At 48.4% G+C, this 26,810-nt stretch overlaps 1 protein-coding gene across 1 annotated transcript in view; it reads right to left on the minus strand.

Annotated features, from left to right (window-relative positions):
• Positions 1-26,810, minus strand: part of TRAPPC3 (trafficking protein particle complex subunit 3) — an 81,679-nt gene that overhangs the window by 14,704 nt on the left and 40,165 nt on the right. Inside the window, exon 3 of the mRNA XM_069756858.1 lies at positions 3,656-3,755. Coding sequence (XP_069612959.1) covers positions 3,656-3,755 — 100 coding nt within the window. The remainder of the gene's footprint in view (positions 1-3,655; positions 3,756-26,810) is intronic.

A 26,810-nucleotide genomic window follows, 5' to 3' on the forward strand; every position in this document is an offset into this window, starting at 1 on the left:
TCAATATCTTTACACAAAAAAATTATCATAGTAGGAATAAATAGGATTTGTGATAGCTTTTCTCTTTACATTGGGCGCTTAGTTGTAATTTATATATCTTTTATGATTTTTTTCTTTGTTAGTTTTCAAAGCTTGTAACTTTCCATCTCAGTGTTTTATTTACATATGTACATATTTCCTTTGTTTCAGATCATGTCTGCTCCTTCTTCCTGCCTATTTGTACTATTTAAAAAAAAAAAACACTTTTTAGGTACAGCAGTTTACATATTTTTGAGAAGACAAAAATCCTATAGTTCAAAAACTTGACGTGATAGAGAAAAACTGAGATCATTTCTGGATTCAGCATCCAAAAATTAGTTAAGAACAGTTGTCTGACCTAACTCCTAAAAAAAATTGTGTTCCCCAGTGTAATGTATTATGGGCTCAGTACCAAAAACCCCCTACACAAACAAAAAATGCAGTCTACTGCTAGTAAATAAGGTTTTTCAAAACCCAACACACAAAAGAAAATTATCCATGCACGTTTGATGGCATTTGAAAATCCACAATAGGAGTCATACGTCACAGTTATTTTTCTAGAGGAACACCATGGGTTTCATTCATTGCAATATGCTACAAGTGGACATATCCAAAAAAGACATTCGCTGCAGTGTGTGAAACGTAGACTATGGACACCTTAGCTAGCACTTACATACAATAAAATAAAAAGTATGCTTTGTTTAACTTCTTCAGCATCTATCTATCACAGAACATAGCCAGGTGCAGAATGCTGTTAATGGTGAAATACATCACTGAATTCTTCTGACGAATTTGACGTATCTGTAGTAGTGATGAGCGAATGCGTTATCCGAGCATGCTCGAGTGTTATCTGAGTATCTTGCACATGCTCGGATAACATTTTCGAGTCTCTTGCAAATGAATGTTTTGCGGCTGTCTAACAGCTGCAACACAAGAGGATTGCCTAGCAAACAGGCTATCCCAGCTGTATTACATCCGCAAATCACACAGCTATGGGGACTCAAACATATTAACCAAGCACACCCAAGATACTCTGATAATACGTTGTCATTAGTCTGTAGACCTGATCTTTTATCTCTCAAATGATTTTCTAAGCTGATAAGACAAAATGAAAGGTCAAATTTTGTGACCCACCTGTGCCACCTATGAATCTGGGGTAAACAAACATCATTCCATGAAAATCCAGGCAGAGTGCATTAATTGTGTTTTCCTTGAATTTCTACTATAAAACACATATTATACACACACATACGTATTTTATATACACATTGTATGGACAATAGTAGTTCTTAATATGGAGTTGGTTCCGACATTCCAACTATAACAGCTTGCACGTTTCTGGGAAGACTTTCTACAAGATTTTGGAGTGTGTCTGGAAGTTTTTGACCACTGTTAGATCAGACACTGATGTTGGATGAGAGGTCCTATCTTAATCACCTTTTTACTTTAATGCAAATTCAAAAGTCTTGAGGTGAGGGCTTTGTATGGGCCAGTCAAGTTCTTCCACTTTAAACTCACCCAAAACATGCCTTTCTTGATTTGTGCATAGTCATGTTGGAATACAAAGGGAATACTGTTCCCACAAAGTTGGAAGCATTCACTTGCCCAAAATGTATTAGTATGCTGAAGCATTAACATTTCTCTTTTCTTGAGCAAAGGAGCTTAAGCCAACCCCGAAAAACAACTCCATAGTATTATCCCACCAAACTTTACAACTAATACAATGCAGTCAGACATGTAACGTTCTCCTGAAATATGCCAAACCCAGACTTGTCCAGCCAGAGTCCAGTGGTGTCCACTGCTCCAGATTCTAAAGGTACCTTCACACTGAGCAACTTTAGAACGATAACGATCCGTGACGTTGCAGCGTCCTGGATAGCGATATCGTTGTGTTTGACACGCAGCAGCGATCAGGATCCTGCTGTGACCTCGTTGGTCGGAGCTAGAAGGCCAGAACTTTATTTAGTCGCTGGATCACCCGCTGACATCGCTGAATCGGCGTGTGTGACGCCGATCCAGCGATGTCTTCACTGGTAACCAGGGTAAACATCGGGTTACTAAGCGCAGGGCCACGCTTAGTAACCTGATGTTTACCCTGGTTACCATTGTAAATGTAAAAAAAAAAAAAAAAAAAACAAAAACACTAAATACTGACATTCTGGTGTCTGTCGCGTCCCCGGCGTCAGCTTCCCTGCACTGTGTCAGCGCCGGCCGTAAAGCAGAGCACAGTGGTGGTTTTTTTTTTACATTTACAATGGTAACCAGGGTAAACATCGGGTTACTAAGCGCGGCCCTGCACTTAGTAACCCGATGTTTACCCTGGTTACCCGGGGACTTCGGCATCGTTGGTCGCTGGAGAGCTGTCTGTGTGACAGCTCTCCAGTGACCACACAACGACCAAACAGCGACGCTGCAGCGATTGGCATCGTTGTCTATATCGCTGCAGCGTCGCTTAATGAGATGGTACCTTTAAGGTGGAGTGCTTTACACCACTCCATCAAACACTTGGCAATGTAAAGCTTACATGCAACTGCTCCTCAGCCATGGAAGAACATGCCATAAAACTTCTGGCTCATTGTCCATGTGCCGATTTTTAATGCCATGTACTATGCTCCTCAGCACTCGGTGCCCTCTCTCAAACTTTTCAAGGTCTTCACTACGGGGCTACATTTCTGTGGTTCCTAAACCCTTCCAATTTTCAATAATACCACTCAGTTTATTGCTGAATATTTATGAGGGAAGAAATTTCACAATCTGACTTGTTACAACATTCTTTCACTAATGTTTGTAAAGGCACACTGCATGGCTCGGTGTTTCATGTTCTACACCTCTGGCGAAGAGACCTGAAGTCAATGATTTAGAAGTGTGTCCCAATACTTTTGTCCATGTAGTGTACATACACGCAGTCACATTCCACAGAAAAGTTTCAAAGAACAAGTACACACAAATTTAACTTAAAAAAAAAAACAAACAAAAAAAAATATCTAGTCGGATCGCTCCCATATGCACAATAAGGCAGATATGGTCTTAAAAATGAAAAAGTGAAAATAAATGTTCCAATCCCTGAGAAAGCTGCCAAAGGCTCTGGCAGAAAAATACATGATGGGAAGCAGACTGAGCCCCTGCTGATCTGGCGACCAATGACCGCACGTGCAAAGCAGTAGGTCATGAAGCCACTGGAAGAGACGGAAGGGGGAGCCTTGGAGGACACGTGTACTAAGACTACTACACAAACTACTTTCACAAGAAACCCAAGGGGCATTACCACATGGAAAAATAATTATTACAGGTTTATGTATGGCATTCCTTATTACAGGTCTGAGACGGGAGTCCCAGCGTGTGAATCTCAGGTTCTTTTAGAGCAATAATTCCTGCAGCCATATGCAACAAGGAAGTTAAAGGTCTTGTTTTTTCACTCTGTTTGGCTCAATTTAATCACTCGCGTCTTTAAGCGATGTCGTAAATTTGGCAGAAACACGGCAGTACAGTGATTATTGGAGAAGTTGTTTGTGTGATCTACAGGCATATAATAAAATTTCCAATAACAGTAACTATTACAAATAAGGTCATGTTTCCAAAATATCAAGGAAATGAAATATTAATAGTAATACAAGAATACTACATTATAGACTGTTACCTTAGCTATAACATCAGCCGTTTCACGAAAATCATGGCACCTTCCAACACTAGACCGAGCCAAAAAATCTTCAATCAGCCGCACACCTATGTTGTATCCCCTGAGACAGATAAAGAAGTCAAATGAAGGAGAAAAAGGAAATACTGTGAAGGTAAAAGAACACTTAATCACGCTGAAAGACTTATTAAACCAGACTCCTTTAAAAGACATATTTTATAAATAGCTAATAATCTGTTTTCCACACAATCTTGAAATGTTACAGACAATTTGGACTGTAAAGTGAATCGCAACTTTTATTACGAGGAGATGCATAGAGGTCAAAGATGTTTTTCTCCTACAATGAAGCAGGTCTGCCCCTAGAGGGAGCACAGAAGCTCAGTGATATACACTCCGCTATATTGCAACACCAGGAAGGAAAAGTTGTGGAGTTATGGAAATCAATAGATATTATAATGACGTGTAAATGTTGAGAAAATGGAATAAATATAAATGTACATTTAGTTAGTATCAAGTATGAGAGCCACACGCATAAATGTACCCACTTGCACATCTTGGAATGCTATCAGTGAAGTTATTAACCCTCCGTCACATACAACTGATCTGACAGGCGCTTCTCTTTTACTTTCATTTCTCCTTCCTCACCAGATTGTGAGGAAACCCCCTCCCTCCAGGTAGTCTCCTGTCTCTTGAAGGTCTGTGAAACCTGATATCACAGTTGGATTTCAGAGCTTCAGGGGAGAGGATATAGCTGCACAGATCTCTCAGGCTCATTGTATGTGAATACGTCACATTCAGTAAGGTTGGTATTTTATGTTTTTATTCATCACAATAGTTTATTTAGCTTGTTTTATGAATGTATAGCACAAAATGTGAGGATATTTCATAGAAATAAGGGAGATTTTATAAAAGAAAGTGTGCTGCTCAGGCATATACAGTAGTTCCCTAACATATTCCTTCTCTTGCTTTAGATTATCTGCTGAAATGGAGAGGAAAATGTACAATTTATCCAAACAACTTGATGTTGAGGAAGTAACAAACATGCTGTTAGATGATAGAGACCTCACACTTCATGAGGATTTAGGAGAGGAAAGTGAGATTGATTCTCATGATGAGGTGGAAGAATGTGTCCTGGATTCAAAAGGTTCCGCCCAAAAGATGATGGTGAAAAGTCACCATCTGCACCATCTCACAAAAGAAGGAGATGCACCACTTGCCAAACGGAAAGCGGAACCAGAAGGCTTTCAAATTATGAATGTCTCAAATGTCATAAAGCAATTTGCCTGACACATGCAAAAATGGTGTGTAATTCTTGCTATTTGCTCTGCAAGTGTGACTTTTCTGGGGAAACCTCAGCATCTACTTCTGATTGAATATATTTTTAATAGTACTTAAGGTACCTTAAAATTAAGTTTGTGTTCAAAAATTTTCTTTGTACATTTTTTTGAGAGAGTCGAACTGGGGACTATTTGGCGGGAGTTTTGAAAAGTTTGTATTTCATAGTTATTAGTTTTATGTTAAGTAAATGTTTTTTTTTTGCAACTGATTATGTGTAGTCTCTTTTATTACATCCCTATGAAGGTCACTGATCACTTTTAGAGCACTGAAATTGCAAACATTAGATATTATAGGTATTTTTCCAGCAGGCGCCTGACAGGCACATTGTATGTGAACTCGTTAGTCCGAATATTGTATGTGACGGAGGGTTAATGAATATCAGAGGAATGTTCTACCATGCTAAATACACTAGAGCACACAAATTATTCAAGGTCCGCTGCTGGCAGCTCCCTTTGCAATTGCCAACCAATTACGTCTTAGATGTGTTACAAGGAAAACAGGTCCGAACACGCTGCAGATAATGGTAGCACATCAATCATGCTCGATATTGAATAAACAACAATGTGGGATAATGATTTCTTCCATGACTGTGGAGTCGGTAAGCCAAACCTCCAATTCCTCAATTCCTAGACTAAAAACTTCACAGCACTGCCTCACTACTGAGCATGTACATAAGGTGCAGCACCAGCCCTGCCTCACTACTGAGCATGTACATAAGGTGCAGCACCAGCCCTGCCTCACTACTGAGCATGTACATACAGTGCAGCACCAGCCCTGCCTCACTACTGAGCAAATACATAAGGTGCAGCACCAGCCCTGCCTCACTACTGAGCATGTACATAATGTGCAGCACCAGCCCTGCCTCACTACTGAGCATGTACATAAGGTGCAGCACCAGCCCTGCCTCACTACTGAGCATGTACATACAGTGCAGCACCAGCCCTGCCTCACTACTGAGCAAATACATAAGGTGCAGCACCAGCCCTGCCTCACTACTGAGCATGTACATACAGTGCAGCACCAGCCCTGCCTCACTACTGAGCATGTACATAAGGTGCAGCACCAGCCCTACCTCACTACTGAGCATGTACATAATGTGCAGCACCAGCCCTGCCTCACTACTGAACATGTACATAAAGTGCAGCACCAGCCCTGCCTCACTACTGAGCATGTATATACAGTGCAGCATCAGCCCTGCCTCACTACTGAGCATGTACATAAGTTGCAGCACCAGCCCTGCCTCACTACTGAGCATGTACATAAGGTGCAGCACCAGCCCTGCCTCACTACTGAGCATGTACTGTTGTGAATTCTGTGGTCAAGCTCCCTCCTGTGGTCATGAGTGGTACTTCGGCTGGTTCTGTCTATGAGCTTCCTCTGGTGGAAGTGAGTGGGGCTGCGGCTTCTGAGTTTCCTTCCTCAGGTGACGAGGTTAAGTCGTTAGGTGCTGCTCTATTTAACTCCACCTAGTTCTTTGTTCCTTGCCTCCAGTCAATGTTCCAGTATTGGCCTTGCTCTCTCCTGGATCGTTCTTGTGGCCTGTCTGCCCTGCATAAGCTAAGTTTTGCTTGTGTTACTTTTGTTTGCTATATTTTCTGTCCAGCTTGCTATATTGGTTTTTCTTGCTTGCTGGAAGCTCTGAGACGCAGAGGGAGCATCTCCGTACCATTAGTCGGTGCGGAGGGTCTTTTTGCGCCCTCTGCGTGGTTGTTTGTAGGTTTTTGTGTTGACCGCAAAGCTATCTTTCCTATCCTCGGTCTATTCAGTAAGTTGGGCCTCACTTTGCTAAAATCTATTTCATCTCTGTGTTTGTGTTTTCATCTTTACTCACAGTCATTATATGTGGGGGGCTGCCTTTTCCTTTGGGGAATTTCTCTGAGGCAAGGTAGGCTTATTTTTCTATCTTCAGGGCTAGTTAGTTTCTCAGGCTGTGCCCGAGGCACCTAGGTCTGGTCAGGAGCGCTCCACGGCTACCTCTAGTGTGGTATGATAGGATTAGGGATTGCGGTCAGCAGAGTTCCCACGTCTCAGAGCTCGTCCTATGTTATTAGTAACTATCAGGTCACTTTGTGTGCTCTTAACCACCAGGTCCATTGTGTTTCTGAATCACCAGTTCATAACAATGTACATAAAGTGCAGCACCAGCCCTGTCTCACTACTGAGGATGTACATAAGGTGCAGCACCAGCCCTGCCTCACTACTGAGCACGTACATACAGTGCAGCACCAGCACTGCCTCACTACTGAGCACATACATAAGGTGCAGCACCAGCCCTGCCTCACTACTGAGCATGTACATAAGGTGCAGCAACAGCCCTGCCTTACTACTGAGCATGTACATAAGGTGCAGCACCAGCCCTACCTCACTACTGAGCATGTACATAATGTGCAGCACCAGCCCTGCCTCACTACTGAACATGTACATAAAGTGCAGCACCAGCCCTGCCTCACTACTGAACATGTACATAAAGTGCAGCACCAGCCCTGCCTCACTACTGAGCATGTATATACAGTGCAGCATCAGCCCTGCCTCACTACTGAGCATGTACATAAGTTGCAGCACCAGCCCTGCCTCACTACTGAGCATGTACATAAGGTGCAGCACCAGCCCTGCCTCACTACTGAGCATGTACTGTTGTGAATTCTGTGGTCAAGCTCCCTCCTGTGGTCATGAGTGGTACTTCGGCTGGTTCTGTCTATGAGCTTCCTCTGGTGGAAGTGAGTGGGGCTGCGGCTTCTGAGTTTCCTTCCTCAGGTGACGAGGTTAAGTCGTTAGGTGCTGCTCTATTTAACTCCACCTAGTTCTTTGTTCCTTGCCTCCAGTCAATGTTCCAGTATTGGCCTTGCTCTCTCCTGGATCGTTCTTGTGGCCTGTCTGCCCTGCATAAGCTAAGTTTTGCTTGTGTTACTTTTGTTTGCTATATTTTCTGTCCAGCTTGCTATATTGGTTTTTCTTGCTTGCTGGAAGCTCTGAGACGCAGAGGGAGCATCTCCGTACCATTAGTCGGTGCGGAGGGTCTTTTTGCGCCCTCTGCGTGGTTGTTTGTAGGTTTTTGTGTTGACCGCAAAGCTATCTTTCCTATCCTCGGTCTATTCAGTAAGTTGGGCCTCACTTTGCTAAAATCTATTTCATCTCTGTGTTTGTGTTTTCATCTTTACTCACAGTCATTATATGTGGGGGGCTGCCTTTTCCTTTGGGGAATTTCTCTGAGGCAAGGTAGGCCTATTTTTCTATCTTCAGGGCTAGTTAGTTTCTCAGGCTGTGCCCGAGGCACCTAGGTCTGGTCAGGAGCGCTCCACGGCTACCTCTAGTGTGGTATGATAGGATTAGGGATTGCGGTCAGCAGAGTTCCCACGTCTCAGAGCTCGTCCTATGTTATTAGTAACTATCAGGTCACTTTGTGTGCTCTTAACCACCAGGTCCATTGTGTTTCTGAATCACCAGTTCATAACAATGTACATAAAGTGCAGCACCAGCCCTGTCTCACTACTGAGGATGTACATAAGGTGCAGCACCAGCCCTGCCTCACTACTGAGCACGTACATACAGTGCAGCACCAGCACTGCCTCACTACTGAGCACGTACATAAGGTGCAGCACCAGCCCTGCCTCACTACTGAGCATGTACATAAGGTGCAGCAACAGCCCTGCCTTACTACTGAGCATGTACATAAGGTGCAGCACCAGCCCTGCCTCACTACTGAGCATGTATATACAGTGCAGCACCAGCCCTGCCTCACTACTGAGCTTGTACATACAGTGCAGCACCAGCCCTGCCTCACTCCTGAGCATTAGCGTGGAGCCACCCCCCTAGTGTTCGAGTTCGGTTCGTCGAATTGGGGCGTGTTCGACGAATGTTCGTCGAACCCCATTGAAACCAATGGCAGGCAAACACACATACAAACACATAGAAAACACCTTAAAAGGTGTCCAAAAGCTGACAAACTGCTCAGAAGACACAACACACACATGGAAAAGTCACAAGTACATATAGTCATGCAAAAAGAAAAAAAGAGGTGGAGTAAAAGGAGCAGGAGACACAGATATAGGCATGTCATGCCCTTCTAAAATCAAGAAAGGCTGGAGTAAAAATCTACAATCAGCCTACCAAAACCCAGACGTCGTGACAAAAAAATTTAAAAAAAGAAATATCTTTAGGTAGAATGGCAGGTCCATTCAGAACACTTTCCTTAGAAGACGTAGTGGTACCCCCATTGGGAGTCGTGCCAAAAAAGGAACCCAATATATTCAAACTAAACCACCATTTGTCATATCCAAAGGGCAGGTCAGTAAACGACAACATCGACGCGGAACCAAGTACAGCACTATATACTGTACCTCCTTTGACGAGGTAATCAGGCAGGTCAAGAAGTTGGGAAGGGGCACGCTAAAGCCAAAACAGACATTGAGGGGGCGTTCCGGTTACTACCTGTGCTTCCGAATAGTGTCCGCCTATTGGGCTGCTTCTGTGAAGGAGCATACTACATAGATCGCTGTTTGCCCATGGGGTGCTCCATATCTTGTTCACTATTTGAGGCGTTTAGTTGCTTCCTTGAATGGGTCGTCATGGCCGTTTCTAAGGGGGCACATATTATCCTTTACCTCGACGACATCTTATGCCTGGGCCCAAAAGATTCACCACAGTGTGAATACAAGTGGTAGTCCACCTGTGAGAAGGAGAGAACTGGAGGGAGAGCGGACACCCCAGAGCCGAGGGGTTAGATTGAGAAAGGTAGAAGGCGGTGGGGTACTCTGCCGAGTAGCAGAAACTGCTACTAGGCCCAAAAGGAATTCCTGGGCTAGATGCAGTTAAAAATTAGTAATTAGATAAACAGGTGGTGTAGCTTGCTTCAAGGGTGGGGTACTCTGCTGAGTAGCACAAAATGCAACTAGGCCCAAAAGGATTTCCTGGGTTAGATGCAGTTAAAAATTATTAATTAAACAGGCGGTGTAGCTTGCTTCATGGGTGGGCTACTCTGCTGACTAGCAGGCACTGAAGCTTTGGAGCAGACCTCTGAAACCCAGGCCATAGTATGAGTAAACAGCTCTGCAGACTCAACTATCTGTGTTACCCAAGCCATAATGTATGTAGTTTCTAAAGGTTAAAAGGAAGGGGGGGGGGGGAAGCGACCCCACCCACCTGGAATTGACGATACCAACATCATGTAAAAAAACCAGCAAGGTGACTCCAAAAAGTCTCCATTTTTTCCAAAAATTGGGCCACAGACACCACTTAAGTGGCATGAATTTCCCCAGAGTTTCTTAAAATGGTTGGTGAGGTGATTTTCAAAAATCATCAAGCTTTTAGTCTCCCCAGGATGACACAGGGGTAGAAAAGTCCTTGCGGATCCAGGGTTTGTTCATCTTGATGAATGTTGGTCTGTCTACATTGTCACTGGACAGCTGCGTGCGCTTATCTGTCAGCACACCACCAATAGCGCCGAACACACGTTCAGAGAGGACGCTGGCTGCGGGGCACGACAAGATCTCTAAGGCGTGAGTGGCGAGCTCAGGCCATTTTTCCAGATTGGAAGCCAAAAATGAGCAAGGGTCTAGTTCCACAGTCATGGCATCGATGTTAAGTTAGAGATACTCCTGTACCATCCTCTCTAGGCGTTGGCTATGCATCAGACTTCTTGTCTCCTATGGCCTTGCAAAGGATGGTCTAAAAAATTCTTAAAACGATTTAAAAAAAATTGCTGTTACCACCAGATACGATGTTACTGTTACGGTTTGAGTGATGATTTGACACTCCCACGGTTGGCAAGTTAGAATTCAGATTCACTACGTGCACCACTGGTGTTTTGTAGAAAAGCAGATGTTAGATTCTGTAACAGTCTCTGCTGATACTCCTGCATGCGTGAATCCCTTTCTATGGCAGGAATTATTTCGCCAAATTTACTTTTGTACCGGGGATCTAAAAGTGTGGTAACCCAGTAGTCGGCATTACTTCGGATTCTGACAATCCGATGGTCATGTTGCAGGTAGTGCAGCAAGAAGGCACTCATGTGTCTTGCACATCCAGGAGGACCAAGTCCTTGCTGTCTTGGTGACGGCGAGGTGAGAATCATGCTTCCTTCCTCAGCCCTCTCCCCCCAACCTCCCACAACAGAAATTTGATCAAGGTCTCCCTCATCTGATGAGTCTTCCATGCCCAGCACCAGTTCGTCATCCACTTTTTCCTCGGCCCTGCACCTTCCTCAACAGTTTAGCCGCTACCATGCACCCTCGGTAATCCCTCTCCCCCCACCCTCCAATGCCAGCAACCTTGGTGATGCTGACCGTTTGGACCTTGGAGATATTATCCCTTCCGCATACGAATCCTACTGTTCCCCCTCCTCCTCCTCCTCCTCTTGTCCCACCACCTGACTCCGAATACTGTTTAAGGTGTGCTCCAGCATGTAAATGACTGGAATAGTCATCCTGATAATGGCATCGTCAGCACTAATCATCTTCGTCGCTATTTCAAAACTGTGCAGAAGGGTGCATAGGTCCCTGATCGAAGACCACTCCTGCAGCATGATTTGACCCTCCTCTGGATCTTGTTGGCCCAGGCTATACGTCATAACGTATTGCACCAGGGCTGCCACAGTCGCTGCAACATGTGCAGAGTTGAATTCCACCGTGTGGGCACATCGCATTTCAGCCAGTGAACTGGCAGGCCCAGCGACTTCTGTAGAGATTTAAGTCGTTGAGCTGTGGGATGCGAAAGGCGGAAGCGAGCACACAACAACTGTGCCCTCTGCGGAAGCCCATCTAGTCCGGGATAGTGGGATAAAAATTGCTGGACAACCAGGTTCAAAACGTGAGCCATACAAGGCACGTGTGTGACATTGCCCCGGCGAAGGGCCGCACCCAGGTTTGCAGCATTGTCACACACGGCCTTCCCTGGCTGCAAGTTCAGTGAAGACAACCATTGAGAGAACTCGGTCTCCAGAGCTGACCACAACTCCTCAGCTGTGTGACTCACATTTCCCAGACATTTCCCAGGTAAACACCGCCTGATGCCGTTGAGCCCTGGTGACACCATAGTAAGGAGGTGTGCAGGATTCCTTCTGCGCAGTTAGAACGCGGGTGGCATTACCAGACAGGCTTTGGATGCAGGTGGAGGACCGAGAGGAGGTTGAAGAGGAAGAAGCAGTGGAGGAACTTCTAGATACAGAGGATCGAAGCGCAACTCGTGGGGGATGGCAAGACTTGGACAGCAGCCCCTTCTCCTGATGTCCCCATAGTTATCCAGTGGCCAGTCACCGACATGTAACGCCCCTGTCCATGTCTACTCGTCCAAGTGTCTGGTGAAATGCACCCTGTCACACACAGAGTTTCTCAAGGAAGCAGTGATCTTGTGTGCGACATGCTGGTGTAGTGCAGGCACAGCTTTCTTTGAGAAGTAGTGGCGACTGGGCATCTGGTACTGGGACACTGCGACGGACATAAGGTCTCGAAAATCCTCTGTGTCCACCAGGTGGAAAGGCAAATTTCTGTAGCCAACAGCTTGCAGATGGTGAAATTCAACCTCTTAGCTTTGACATGGCTAGTAGGAAATGGTCTTTTACTTGTCCACATCTGAGGGACCGAGGGCTGGCTGCTGTGCTTAGACGGGGTTGAGTTGGGTGTTCCCAGCAAACTGCTGGTCTGTGAGGAAGGTGCAGGTGGAGATATGATGCCTTGATCAAAATGTGGTGGTCTCGATGTCGGAGCGCTCAACACCAGCAGGTGTTTCCACTTGCAAATGTCCTGACGACCTGCCAATCACACTGGCTGTTGCGGGTAAAGAGGTGGAAGGTCTGCATCCAAAACATGTGCGACTGCTGTCCCCACAGTCACAGAGGATGAAGAGGCCGCGGATGCACTTGATGGGGGAGAAGGTGGTTGGCCCGGCCCACTAGGCCACATTGTAGCACAGTGAGCTTCCCATTGCAGCTTATGCCTCATATTGATGTGACGATTCATGCATAAAGTACTCAAACTGTTCATTTTTTGGCCTCTACTGAGATTTTGGTGACAAATCTTACAGACAACATAAGTTGGGTCATCCTTTGCGATCTCAAAAAATGCCCAGGCTATGCAAGGCTTAGAGCCCATGCAACCTGAAGAGCCAACATGACTTGTGCTCAGAGGCACAGGTTGAGGATGCAGTTGTTGACGTGCTTCCAGTACTCCATCTCTGTCCAGGAAGGCGCAACCTAACCTCGTCGTCAGACTCGTCACTAGCATCCTCCTCCACCTCCTCTGCTGACCTCATGGACTGGTGGACTGTGGGTTGACAGTAAGTGGGGTCTCCAACCTCGTCATCATCATCATCATCCTGTGTGTTCTCACACCTGTCGTCCTCAGAGCCAACCTCTTCCTGCCCTGACCGAAAAGTCAAGTTTTCGTTTCAATCAGGTATCTCAGTCTCCTCATCATCTTCCTCATAGTCGCCACCAACAGGAGTTACAGTTTGGGAACGAGGGTCTACATTATGCTCAGAACCTTCTTCATCTGGATCCGACTCACAAAGATTCTGGGCATCAGTGCAGATCATTTCCTTGTCTGGATTCACAGAAGCTCTGGAGCAGACCTCTGATTCCCAGCCTATAGTATGAGTAAACTGCTCTGCGGACTCAACCATCTGTGTTACCCCATACTCAGACAGACGGCTGGAGACTTGGGAGCTGTGAGGAAGCAAGTGAAATTGGGGTGACACTTCTGAGGACTGGAGTAGTTGTGATGTTGAAGTTGAGGTGGAGGAGAGCCTACTTGAACGAACACTTGATATCCGTTCAAGCACCTGTGGTTTTTGTGCCTCATCTGGAATTTGTAGCGATGCTCGTAAGAAAGGGATCATGTCATGATTGTCCACGAAAAGAAGTAGACATCTTATTTTGGCTGGAAGATGGTCTTTCTTCTGCAGATGTTACTGTTGCTTTTCCACCTAACCCACGGACACAACCTTTTTTTCCTTTTCCAACATGCCTATTCCCCTTTCCACCAGCAGTAGACCTTTTGCCACTCATTTTGGTGCTTTGGTACTGTAATTGGCAACTATGTAATTGTTGGCACAAAAAATGATGGATGGAAACCGAGCAGAGCTGAGCAGCCAAACTGTGGTACTAGGCCCAAAACGATTTACTGGGTTAGATGCAGTAAAAATTTAGATACACAGGCGGTGTAGCTTCACAGGCGGGCTACTCTGCTGACGTACAGACACTGCTACTAAGCCCAAAACGATTTACTGGGAAAGATGCAGTAAAAATTTAGATACACAGGCGGTGTAGCTAGCTTCACAGGCGGACTACTCAGAGGACTACCAGACAATGCTACTAGCCCAAATGGATTGGCTGAGCTAGATTACACCAAATGCTGTGACAAACACTTGCACAGCACTGGCACAGACCTGCCTGGCAAACAGTGCTATGAACTGCTGTAACCTACCCTGAAAAGGGCTGATATTACAACTAGTCCCGACTCCTCCCGACTCCCTAAACCTCTCTCTCTCTAACAGAAAATTCGCTCGCAAAAAGACTCTTAGTCTGTATAGCGCCCACAGCAGCAGCGGTGCGGTCTAACACTAAGCTGCAGCAGTGAGGAAATGGTGGCGACGGGGAAAATGGCTGGTTCTTATAGGGCAAGGACATGTGACATACACAGCCAATGACACATGCCCTTGCTTGTGTGCATCACATGCACATTGCTGTGTGTGTGTGTGCACTGCTGATAGGCTGAGACTGCACCGCCCCACTGTAAATGCAGGAAAGGAAGAAAAAAAAAAAAAAAGGAGATCGGCATTATTTCAGCACAGATCTATCCCCCGCCCACTATACACTGAAACAGTCTATTAACAATGATAAACATAATGTGAAAAACAAGTTAGGCTTTTGGTGAGCAAACAGTTAAACAGAAACTCGAACAGCCGAATTTTAAGCAAATTGTTCGAGCTCGAACGACTCGAACACCGCCCAAAACAGCTCGAATTTGAAATTGGCGAACAGTTCGAATGAGCATGTACATAAAGTGCAGCACCATCAATGCATCACTACTGAGCATGTACATACAGTGCAGCACCAGCCCTGCCTCACTACTGAGCATGTACATACAGTGCAGCACCAGCCCTGTCTCACTACTGAGCATGTACATACAGTGCAGCACCAGCCCTGTCTCACTACTGAACATGTACATATGGTGCAGTACCAACCCTGCCTCACTACTGAGCATGTACATAAGGTGCAGCACCAGACCTGCCTCACTACTGAGCATGTACATAAGGTGCAGCACCAGCCCTGTCTCACTACTGAGCATGTACATACAGTGCAGCACCAGCCCTGCCTCACTACTGAGCATGTACATAAGGTGCAGCACCAGCCCTGCCTCACTACTGAGCATGTACCTAAAGTGCAGCACCAGCCCTGCCTCACTACTGTGCATGTACATAAGGTGCAGCACCAGCCCTGCCTCACTATTGAGCATGTACATACAGTGCAGCACCAGCCCTGCCTCACTACTGAGCATGTACATAAGGTGCAGCACCAGCCCTGCCTCACTACTGAGCATGTACATAAGGTGCAGCACCAGCCCTGCCTCACTACTGAGCATGTACCTAAAGTGCAGCACCAGCCCTGCCTCACTACTGTGCATGTACATAAGGTGCAGCACCAGCCCTGCCTCACTACTGAGCATGTACATACAGTGCAGCACCAGCCCTGTCTCACTACTGAGCATGTACATACAGTGCAGCACCAGCCCTGCCTCACTACTGAGCATGTACATACAGTGCAGCACCAGCCCTGCCTCACTACTGTGCATGTACATAAGGTGCAGCACCAGCCCTGTCTCACTACTGAGCATGTACCTAAAGTGCAGCACCAGCCCTGCCTCACTACTGTGCATGTACATAAGGTGCAGCACCAGCCCTGCCTCACTACTGAGCATGTACATACAGTGCAGCACCAGCCCTGTCTCACTACTGAGCATGTACATACAGTGCAGCACCAGCCCTGCCTCACTACTGAGCATGTACATACAGTGCAGCACCAGCCCTGCCTCACTACTGAGCATGTACCTAAAGTGCAGCACCAGCCCTGCCTCACTACTGTGCATGTACATAAGGTGCAGTACCAGCCCTGCCTCACTACTGAGCATGTACCTAAAGTGCAGCACCAGCCCTGCCTCACTACTGTGCATGTACATAAGATGCAGCACCAGCCCTGCCTCACTACTGAGCATGTACCTAAAGTGCAGCACCAGCCCTGCCTCACTACTGAGCATGTGCATAAGGTGCAGCACCAGCCCTGCCTCACTACTGAGCATGTACATAAGGTGCAGCACCAGCCCTGCCTCACTACTGAGCATGTACATAAGGTGCAGCACCAGCCCTGTCTCACTACTGAGCATGTACCTAAAGTGCAGCACCAGCCCTGCCTCACTACTGTGCATGTGCATAAGGTGCAGCACCAGCCCTACCTCACTACTGAGCATGTACATACAGTGCAGCACCAGCCCTGTCTCACTACTGAGCATGTACATACAGTGCAGCACCAGCCCTGCCTCACTACTGAGCATGTACATACAGTGCAGCACCAGCCCTGCCTCACTACTGAGCATGTACATACAGTGCAGCACCAGCCCTGCCTCACTACTGAGCATGTACATACAGTGCAGCACCAGCCCTGCCTCACTACTGAGCATGTACCTAAAGTGCAGCACCAGCCCTGCCTCACTACTGTGCATGTACATAAGGTGCAGCACCAGCCCTGCCTCACTACTGAGCATGTACCTAAAGTGCAGCACCAGCCCTGCCTCACTACTGAGCATGTACATACAGTGCAGCACCAGCCCTGCCTCACTACTGAGCATGTACCTAAAGTGCAGCACCAGCCCTGCCTCACTACTGAGCATGTACATACAGTGCAGCACCAGCCCTGCCTCACTACTGAGCATGTACATAAGGTGCAGCACCAGCCCTGCCTCACTACTGAGCATGTATATAAGGTGCAGCACCAGCCCTGCCTCACTACTGTGCATGTACATAAGGTGCAGCACCAGACCTGCCTCACTACTGAGCATGTACATAAGGTGCAGCACCAGCCCTGTCTCACTACTGAGCATGTACCGAAAGTGCAGCACCAGCCCTGCCTCACTACTGTGCATGTACATAAGGTGCAGCACCAGCCCTGCCTCACTACTGAGCATGTACATACAGTGCAGCACCAGCCCTGTCTCACTACTGAGCATGTACATACAGTGCAGCACCAGCCCTGCCTCACTACTGAGCATGTACATACAGTGCAGCACCAGCCCTGCCTCACTACTGAGCATGTACATACAGTGCAGCACCAGCCCTGCCTCACTACTGAGCATGTACATAAGGTGCAGCACCAGCCCTGCCTCACTACTGAGCATGTACATACAGTGCAGCACCAGCCCTGCCTCACTACTGAGCATGTACCTAAAGTGCAGCACCAGCCCTGCCTCACTACTGTGCATGTACATAAGGTGCAGCACCAGCCCTGCCTCACTACTGAGCATGTACCTAAAGTGCAGCACCAGCCCTGCCTCACTACTGTGCATGTACATAAGGTGCAGCACCAGCCCTGCCTCACTACTGAGCATGTACCTAAAGTGCAGCACCAGCCCTGCCTCACTACTGAGCATGTACCTAAAGTGCAGCACCAGCCCTGCCTCACTACTGAGCATGTACCTAAAGTGCAGCACCAGCCCTGCCTCACTACTGAGCATGTACCTAAAGTGCAGCACCAGCCCTGCCTCACTACTGTGCATGTACATAAGGTGCAGCACCAGCCCTGCCTCACTACTGAGCATGTACCTAAAGTGCAGCACCAGCCCTGCCTCACTACTGAGCATGTGCATAAGGTGCAGCACCAGCCCTGCCTCACTACTGAGCATGTACATAAGGTGCAGCACCAGCCCTGCCTCACTACTGAGCATGTACATAAGGTGCAGCACCAGCCCTGTCTCACTACTGAGCATGTACCTAAAGTGCAGCACTAGCCCTGCCTCACTACTGTGCATGTGCATAAGGTGCAGCACCAGCCCTGCCTCACTACTGAGCATGTACATACAGTGCAGCACCAGCCCTGTCTCACTACTGAGCATGTACATACAGTGCAGCACCAGCCCTGCCTCACTACTGAGCATGTACATACAGTGCAGCACCAGCCCTGCCTCACTACTGAGCATGTACATAAGGTGCAGCACCAGCCCTGTCTCACTACTGAGCATGTACATACAGTGCAGCACCAGCCCTGTCTCACTACTGAGCATGTACCTAAAGTGCAGCACCAGCCCTGCCTCACTACTGAGCATGTACATAAGGTGCAGCACCAGCCCTGCCTCACTACTGAGCATGTACCTAAAGTGCAGCACCAGCCCTGCCTCACTACTGTGCATGTACATAAGGTGCAGCACCAGCCCTGCCTCACTATTGAGCATGTACATACAGTGCAGCACCAGCCCTGCCTCACTACTGAGCATGTACATAAGGTGCAGCACCAGCCCTGCCTCACTACTGAGCATGTACATAAGGTGCAGCACCAGCCCTGCCTCACTACTGAGCATGTACATAAGGTGCAGCACCAGCCCTGTCTCACTACTGAGCATGTACCTAAAGTGCAGCACCAGCCCTGCCTCACTACTGTGCATGTACATAAGGTGCAGCACCAGCTCTGCCTCACTACTGAGCATGTACATACAGTGCAGCACCAGCCCTGTCTCACTACTGAGCATGTACATACAGTGCAGCACCAGCCCTGCCTCACTACTGAGCATGTACATACAGTGCAGCACCAGCCCTGCCTCACTACTGAGCATGTACCTAAAGTGCAGCACCAGCCCTGCCTCACTACTGTGCATGTACATAAGGTGCAGCACCAGCCCTGCCTCACTACTGAGCATGTACCTAAAGTGCAGCACCAGCCCTGCCTCACTACTGTGCATGTACATAAGGTGCAGCACCAGCCCTGCCTCACTACTGAGCATGTACCTAAAGTGCAGCACCAGCCCTGCCTCACTACTGAGCATGTGCATAAGGTGCAGCACCAGCCCTGCCTCACTACTGAGCATGTACATAAGGTGCAGCACCAGCCCTGCCTCACTACTGAGCATGTACATAAGGTGCAGCACCAGCCCTGTCTCACTACTGAGCATGTACCTAAAGTGCAGCACCAGCCCTGCCTCACTACTGTGCATGTGCATAAGGTGCAGCACCAGCCCTGCCTCACTACTGAGCATGTACATACAGTGCAGCACCAGCCCTGTCTCACTACTGAGCATGTACATACAGTGCAGCACCAGCCCTGCCTCACTACTGAGCATGTACATACAGTGCAGCACCAGCCCTGCCTCACTACTGAGCATGTACATACAGTGCAGCACCAGCACTGCCTCACTACTGAGCATGTACCTAAAGTGCAGCACCAGCCCTGCCTCACTACTGTGCATGTACATAAGGTGCAGCACCAGCCCTGCCTCACTACTGAGCATGTACATAAGGTGCAGCACCAGCCCTGCCTCACTACTGAGCATGTACCTAAAGTGCAGCACCAGCCCTGCCTCACTACTGAGCATGTACATACAGTGCAGCACCAGCCCTGCCTCACTACTGAGCATGTACATAAGGTGCAGCACCAGCCCTGCCTCACTACTGAGCATGTATATAAGGTGCAGCACCAGCCCTGCCTCACTACTGTGCATGTACATAAGGTGCAGCACCAGACCTGCCTCACTACTGAGCATGTACATAAGGTGCAGCACCAGCCCTGTCTCACTACTGAGCATGTACCTAAAGTGCAGCACCAGCCCTGCCTCACTACTGTGCATGTACATAAGGTGCAGCACCAGCCCTGCCTCACTACTGAGCATGTACATACAGTGCAGCACCAGCCCTGTCTCACTACTGAGCATGTACATACAGTGCAGCACCAGCCCTGCCTCACTACTGAGCATGTACATACAGTGCAGCACCAGCCCTGCCTCACTACTGAGCATGTACATACAGTGCAGCACCAGCCCTGTCTCACTACTGAGCATGTACATAAGGTGCAGCACCAGCCCTGTCTCACTACTGAGCATGTACCTAAAGTGCAGCACCAGCCCTGCCTCACTACTGTGCATGTACATAAGGTGCAGCACCAGCCCTGCCTCACTACTGAGCATGTACATACAGTGCAGCACCAGCCCTGTCTCACTACTGAGCATGTACATACAGTGCAGCACCAGCCCTGCCTCACTACTGAGCATGTACATACAGTGCAGCACCAGCCCTGCCTCACTACTGAGCATGTACATAAGGTGCAGCACCAGCCCTGTCTCACTACTGAGCATGTACATACAGTGCAGCACCAGCCCTGCCTCACTACTGAGCATGTACATACAGTGCAGCACCAGCCCTGCCTCACTACTGAGCATGTACATACAGTGCAGCACCAGCCCTGCCTCACTACTGTGCATGTACATAAGGTGCAGCACCAGCCCTGCCTCACTACTGAGCATGTACCTAAAGTGCAGCACCAGCCCTGCCTCACTACTGAGCATGTACATACAGTGCAGCACCAGCCCTGCCTCACTACTGAGCATGTACATAAGGTGCAGCACCAGCCCTGCCTCACTACTGAGCATGTATATAAGGTGCAGCACCAGCCCTGCCTCACTACTGTGCATGTACATAAGGTGCAGCACCAGACCTGCCTCACTACTGTGCATGTACATACAGTGCAGCACCAGCCCTGCCTCACTACTGAGCATGTACATAAGGTGCAGCACCAGCCCTGCCTCACTACTGAGCATGTATATAAGGTGCAGCACCAGCCCTGCCTCACTACTGTGCATGTACATAAGGTGCAGCACCAGCCCTGCCTCACTACTGAGCATGTACATAAGGTGCAGCACCAGCCCTGCCTCACTACTGAGCATGTATATAAGGTGCAGCACCAGCCCTGCCTCACTACTGAGCATGTACATAAGGTGCAGCACCAGCCCTGTCTCACTACTGAGCATGTACCTAAAGTGCAGCACCAGCCCTGCCTCACTACTGTGCATGTACATAAGGTGCAGCACCAGCCCTGCCTCACTACTGAGCATGTACCTAAAGTGCAGCACCAGCCCTGCCTCACTACTGTGCATGTACATAAGGTGCAGCACCAGCCCTGCCTCACTACTGAGCATGTACCTAAAGTGCAGCACCAGCCCTGCCTCACTACTGAGCATGTACCTAAAGTGCAGCACCAGCCCTGCCTCACTACTGAGCATGTACCTAAAGTGCAGCACCAGCCCTGCCTCACTACTGAGCATGTACCTAAAGTGCAGCACCAGCCCTGCCTCACTACTGTGCATGTACATAAGGTGCAGCACCAGCCCTGCCTCACTACTGAGCATGTACCTAAAGTGCAGCACCAGCCCTGCCTCACTACTGTGCATGTACATAAGGTGCAGCATCAGCCCTGCCTCACTACTGAGCATGTACCTAAAGTGCAGCACCAGCCCTGCCTCACTACTGAGCATGTGCATAAGGTGCAGCACCAGCCCTGCCTCACTACTGAGCATGTACATAAGGTGCAGCACCAGCCCTGCCTCACTACTGAGCATGTACATAAGGTGCAGCACCAGCCCTGTCTCACTACTGAGCATGTACCTAAAGTGCAGCACCAGCCCTGCCTCACTACTGTGCATGTGCATAAGGTGCAGCAACAGCCCTGCCTCACTACTGAGCATGTACATACAGTGCAGCACCAGCCCTGTCTCACTACGGAGCATGTACATACAGTGCAGCACCAGCCCTGCCTCACTACTGAGCATGTACATACAGTGCAGCACCAGCCCTGCCTCACTACTGAGCATGTACATAAGGTGCAGCACCAGCCCTGTCTCACTACTGAGCATGTACATACAGTGCAGCACCAGCCCTGCCTCACTACTGAGCATGTACCTAAAGTGCAGCACCAGCCCTGCCTCACTACTGTGCATGTACATAAGGTGCAGCACCAGCCCTGCCTCACTACTGAGCATGTATATAAGGTGCAGCACCAGCCCTGCCTCACTACTGTGCATGTACATAAGGTGCAGCACCAGACCTGCCTCACTACTGAGCATGTACATAAGGTGCAGCACCAGCCCTGTCTCACTACTGAGCATGTACCTAAAGTGCAGCACCAGCCCTGCCTCACTACTGTGCATGTACATAAGGTGCAGCACCAGCCCTGCCTCACTACTGAGCATGTACATACAGTGCAGCACCAGCCCTGTCTCACTACTGAGCATGTACATACAGTGCAGCACCAGCCCTGCCTCACTACTGAGCATGTACATACAGTGCAGCACCAGCCCTGCCTCACTACTGAGCATGTACATACAGTGCAGCACCAGCCCTGCCTCACTACTGAGCATGTACATAAGGTGCAGCACCAGCCCTGCCTCACTACTGAGCATGTACATACAGTGCAGCACCAGCCCTGCCTCACTACTGAGCATGTACCTAAAGTGCAGCACCAGCCCTGCCTCACTACTGTGCATGTACATAAGGTGCAGCACCAGCCCTGCCTCACTACTGAGCATGTACCTAAAGTGCAGCACCAGCACTGCCTCACTACTGTGCATGTACATAAGGTGCAGCACCAGCCCTGCCTCACTACTGAGCATGTACCTAAAGTGCAGCACCAGCCCTGCCTCACTACTGAGCATGTACCTTAAGTGCAGCACCAGCCCTGCCTCACTACTGAGCATGTACCTAAAGTGCAGCACCAGCCCTGCCTCACTACTGAGCATGTACCTAAAGTGCAGCACCAGCCCTGCCTCACTACTGTGCATGTACATAAGGTGCAGCACCAGCCCTGCCTCACTACTGAGCATGTACCTAAAGTGCAGCACCAGCCCTGCCTCACTACTGAGCATGTGCATAAGGTGCAGCACCAGCCCTGCCTCACTACTGAGCATGTACATAAGGTGCAGCACCAGCCCTGCCTCACTACTGAGCATGTACATAAGGTGCAGCACCAGCCCTGTCTCACTACTGAGCATGTACCTAAAGTGCAGCACCAGCCCTGCCTCACTACTGTGCATGTGCATAAGGTGCAGCACCAGCCCTGCCTCACTACTGAGCATGTACATACAGTGCAGCACCAGCCCTGTCTCACTACTGAGCATGTACATACAGTGCAGCACCAGCCCTGCCTCACTACTGAGCATGTACATACAGTGCAGCACCAGCCCTGCCTCACTACTGAGCATGTACATAAGGTGCAGCACCAGCCCTGTCTCACTACTGAGCATGTACATACAGTGCAGCACCAGCCCTGCCTCACTACTGAGCATGCACATAAGGTGCAGCACCAGCCCTGCCTCACTACTGAGCATGTACATACAGTGCAGCACCAGCCCTGCCTCACTACTGAGCATGCACATAAGGTGCAGCACCAGCCCTGTCTCACTACTGAGCATGTACATACAGTGCAGCACCAGCCCTGCCTCACTACTGAGCATGTACATACAGTGCAGCACCAGCCCTGCCTCACTACTGAGCATGTACATACAGTGCAGCACCAGCCCTGCCTCACTACTGAGCATGTACCTAAAGTGCAGCACCAGCCCTGCCTCACTACTGTGCATGTACATAAGGTGCAGCACCAGCCCTGCCTCACTACTGAGCATGTACCTAAAGTGCAGCACCAGCCCTGCCTCACTACTGAGCATGTACATACAGTGCAGCACCAGCCCTGCCTCACTACTGAGCATGTACATACAGTGCAGCACCAGCCCTGCCTCACTACTGAGCATGTACATACAGTGCAGCACCAGCCCTGCCTCACTACTGAGCATGTACATACAGTGCAGCACCAGCCCTGCCTCACTACTGTGCATGTACATAAGGTGCAGCACCAGCCCTGCCTCACTACTGAGCATGTACCTAAAGTGCAGCACCAGCCCTGCCTCACTACTGAGCATGTACATAAGGTGCAGCACCAGCCCTGCCTCACTACTGAGCATGTATATAAGGTGCAGCACCAGCCCTGCCTCACTACTGAGCATGTACATAAGGTGCAGCACCAGCCCTGCCTCACTACTGAGCACGTACATAAGGTGCAGCACCAGACCTGCCTCACTACTGAGCATGTACATAAGGTGCAGCACCAGACCTGCCTCACTACTGAGCATGTACATACAGTGCAGCAGCAGCCTAAACCCTCTACAAACCTCCTTGCTATGAAAGAAAGAGTTTGTTATCGTGAGATCTTACTCTCTGCACTAATCTTAGGAACACAAACAGAATATAACTCCAAGTAAATCAAACTTCTGTAAAGCCAAACTGTCCACTTGGGAAGAAACACTGACAATCAATTTCACATGTTGTTGTGCAAATGGAATAGACAACAGATGGAAATTATTGGCAATTATCAAGACACCCTCAATAAAGGAGTGGTTCCGCAGGTGGGGACCACAGACCACATCTCAGTACCAATACTTTCTGTCTGATGTTTTGGTCACTTTTGAATGTTGGTTGTGATTTCACACTCGTGGTAGCATGAGACAGACTCTACAACCCACACAAGTGGCTCTGGTAGTGCAGCTCATCCAGTATGGCACATCAATGCGAGCTGTGGCAAGGTTTGCGGTGTTTGTCAGCGTAGTGTCCAGAGGCTGGAGGCGCTACCAGGAGACAGGCCAGTACACCAGGAGATGTGGAGGGGGCTGTAGGAGGGCACGACCCAGCAGCAGGACCGCTACCTCCACCTTTGTGCAAGGAGAAACAGGAGGAGCACTGCCAGAGCCCTGCAAAATGACCTCCAGCAAGCCACAAATGTGCATGTGTCTGTACAAACAGTTAGAAACTGACTCCACGAGGATGGTCTGAGTGCCCGACGTCTACAGATGGGGGTTGTGCTCACAGCCCAACATCGTGCAGGATGCTTGGCATTTGCCACAGAACACCGGGTTGGCAAATTCGCCATTGGCGCCCTGTGGATCTTCACAGATGAAAGAAGGTTCACACTGAGCACATGTGACAGACATGACAGTCTGGAGATACCACGGAGAGCGATCTGCTGCCTGCAACATCCTTCAGCATGACCGGTTTGGCAGTGGGTCAGTAATGGTGTGGGGTGGCATTTCTTTGGGGGCACACAGCTCTCCATGTGCTCGCCAGAGGAAGCCTGGCTGCCATTAGGTACCGAGATGAGATCCTAAGACACCTTGTGAGACCATATGCTGGTGCGGTTGGCCCTGGCTTCCTCCTAATGCATGACAATGCCAGACCTCATGTGGCTGAAGTGTGTCAGTAGTTCCTGTCAGATGAAGGCATTGAAGCTATGGACTGGCCCGCCCGTTCCCCAGACCTGAATCCGATTGAGCACATCTGGGACATCATGTCTCGCTCCATCCACCAACGTCACGTTGCACCACAGGCTGTCCAGGAGCTGGCGGATGCTTTAGCCCAGGTCTGGGAGGAAATCCCTCAGGAGACCATCCGCCGCCTGATCAGGAGCATGCCCAGGCGTTGTACAGTAGGGAGGTCATACAGGCATGTGGAGGCCACACACACACAATACTGAGCATCATTTCCTTATACTAAGGCAAATCCACTGAAGTTGGATCAGCTTGAAATTTGATTTTCCACCTTGATTTTGAGTATCATTCCAAATCCAGACTTCCATAGGATATTCATTTTGATTTACATTGATAATGGTTATGTTTTATTGTTCTGAACACATTCCACTATGCAATGAATAAAAATTTGCAAGTGGAATATTTCAGAGATATCTAGGATGTGGTATTTTAGTGTTCCCTTTATTTTTATGAGCAGTGTATATGCAGCATAAACCATGGTGAAGATCTTAATGCGACAGTGTTCCCATGTCTACCTCCGTGCACAACAGAGTGACTGATCTACCACAGTTGATATTTTGTTTGCGAAGAATCATTCTAAATTTTGATGGGCGATTTCGGGAAAGCAACAGGTTGCAAATTTTTCATAAAATACAAATGTGTTACTTGGTTACATTTGTTCAGGGATTCAAGATGGGATCTCCATAGGATCATATTTCTAAGGCCGGGTTCCCATTAGGGTATGGCATCCAATGATTCGAGAGGATCAGAAGCGATATGATAATGACTCTCGGCTCCTGCTCCACTGCGAGAGGAAGTAGTGTCAGTTCTCTGATCCTCCCACATGAGAGGATCGCAGCATAGCTGTTGGAGGAGACGGGGAAAGTAATTGCTCCACATCCTCTGCTGCCGGCGTCGGCGACAACTGCACTGCACTCAGGTGATATCTGAGTGCAGTTGGAGGTTTCACACGCACCCATAGATTTAGATAGGTGCATGCGATGAGATTCAATGAGATTCAATGAGATTATTGGGTTTAACCGCAACATGTTGCGATTATTTTCTCATGCCAAATCAGCATATATATATAATCACAGACATGAGCTGCTCCATAGAGAAACATTATGAGGAACTCCAGGAGGATTCCAGCAAGACCGTGACAAGAAGGTAAGTAAAATCCATGATTTATTATTAGGTCATATTAAAAGTAGAAAGTGTTCACATATTCCAGCAGCATAGTACCAAATCAAAGCATTTCAGCTAATGAATGCCTTAGGCTGGTTTCACATTTGCGTTTTTTGGCGCTGCGTTTTAGCGCAAAAAAACGCATGTGTTTTTTCCCTATATTTAACATTAAAATCGCATGCGTTTTTTTGTATGCGTTTTGCCACGTTTGACAACGCATGCGTCGTTTCTATGCTTGCGTTTTGTTGCAGAAATGCAACATGTAATAATTTCTAGAGGCTTTTTTTGCCGCAAAAAAAACCGCATGAGTTTTTTGCGGCAAAAAA

Source organism: Ranitomeya imitator, chromosome 3 (genome assembly GCF_032444005.1).
Source record: "Ranitomeya imitator isolate aRanImi1 chromosome 3, aRanImi1.pri, whole genome shotgun sequence".
NCBI classification, from domain to species: domain Eukaryota; kingdom Metazoa; phylum Chordata; class Amphibia; order Anura; family Dendrobatidae; genus Ranitomeya; species Ranitomeya imitator.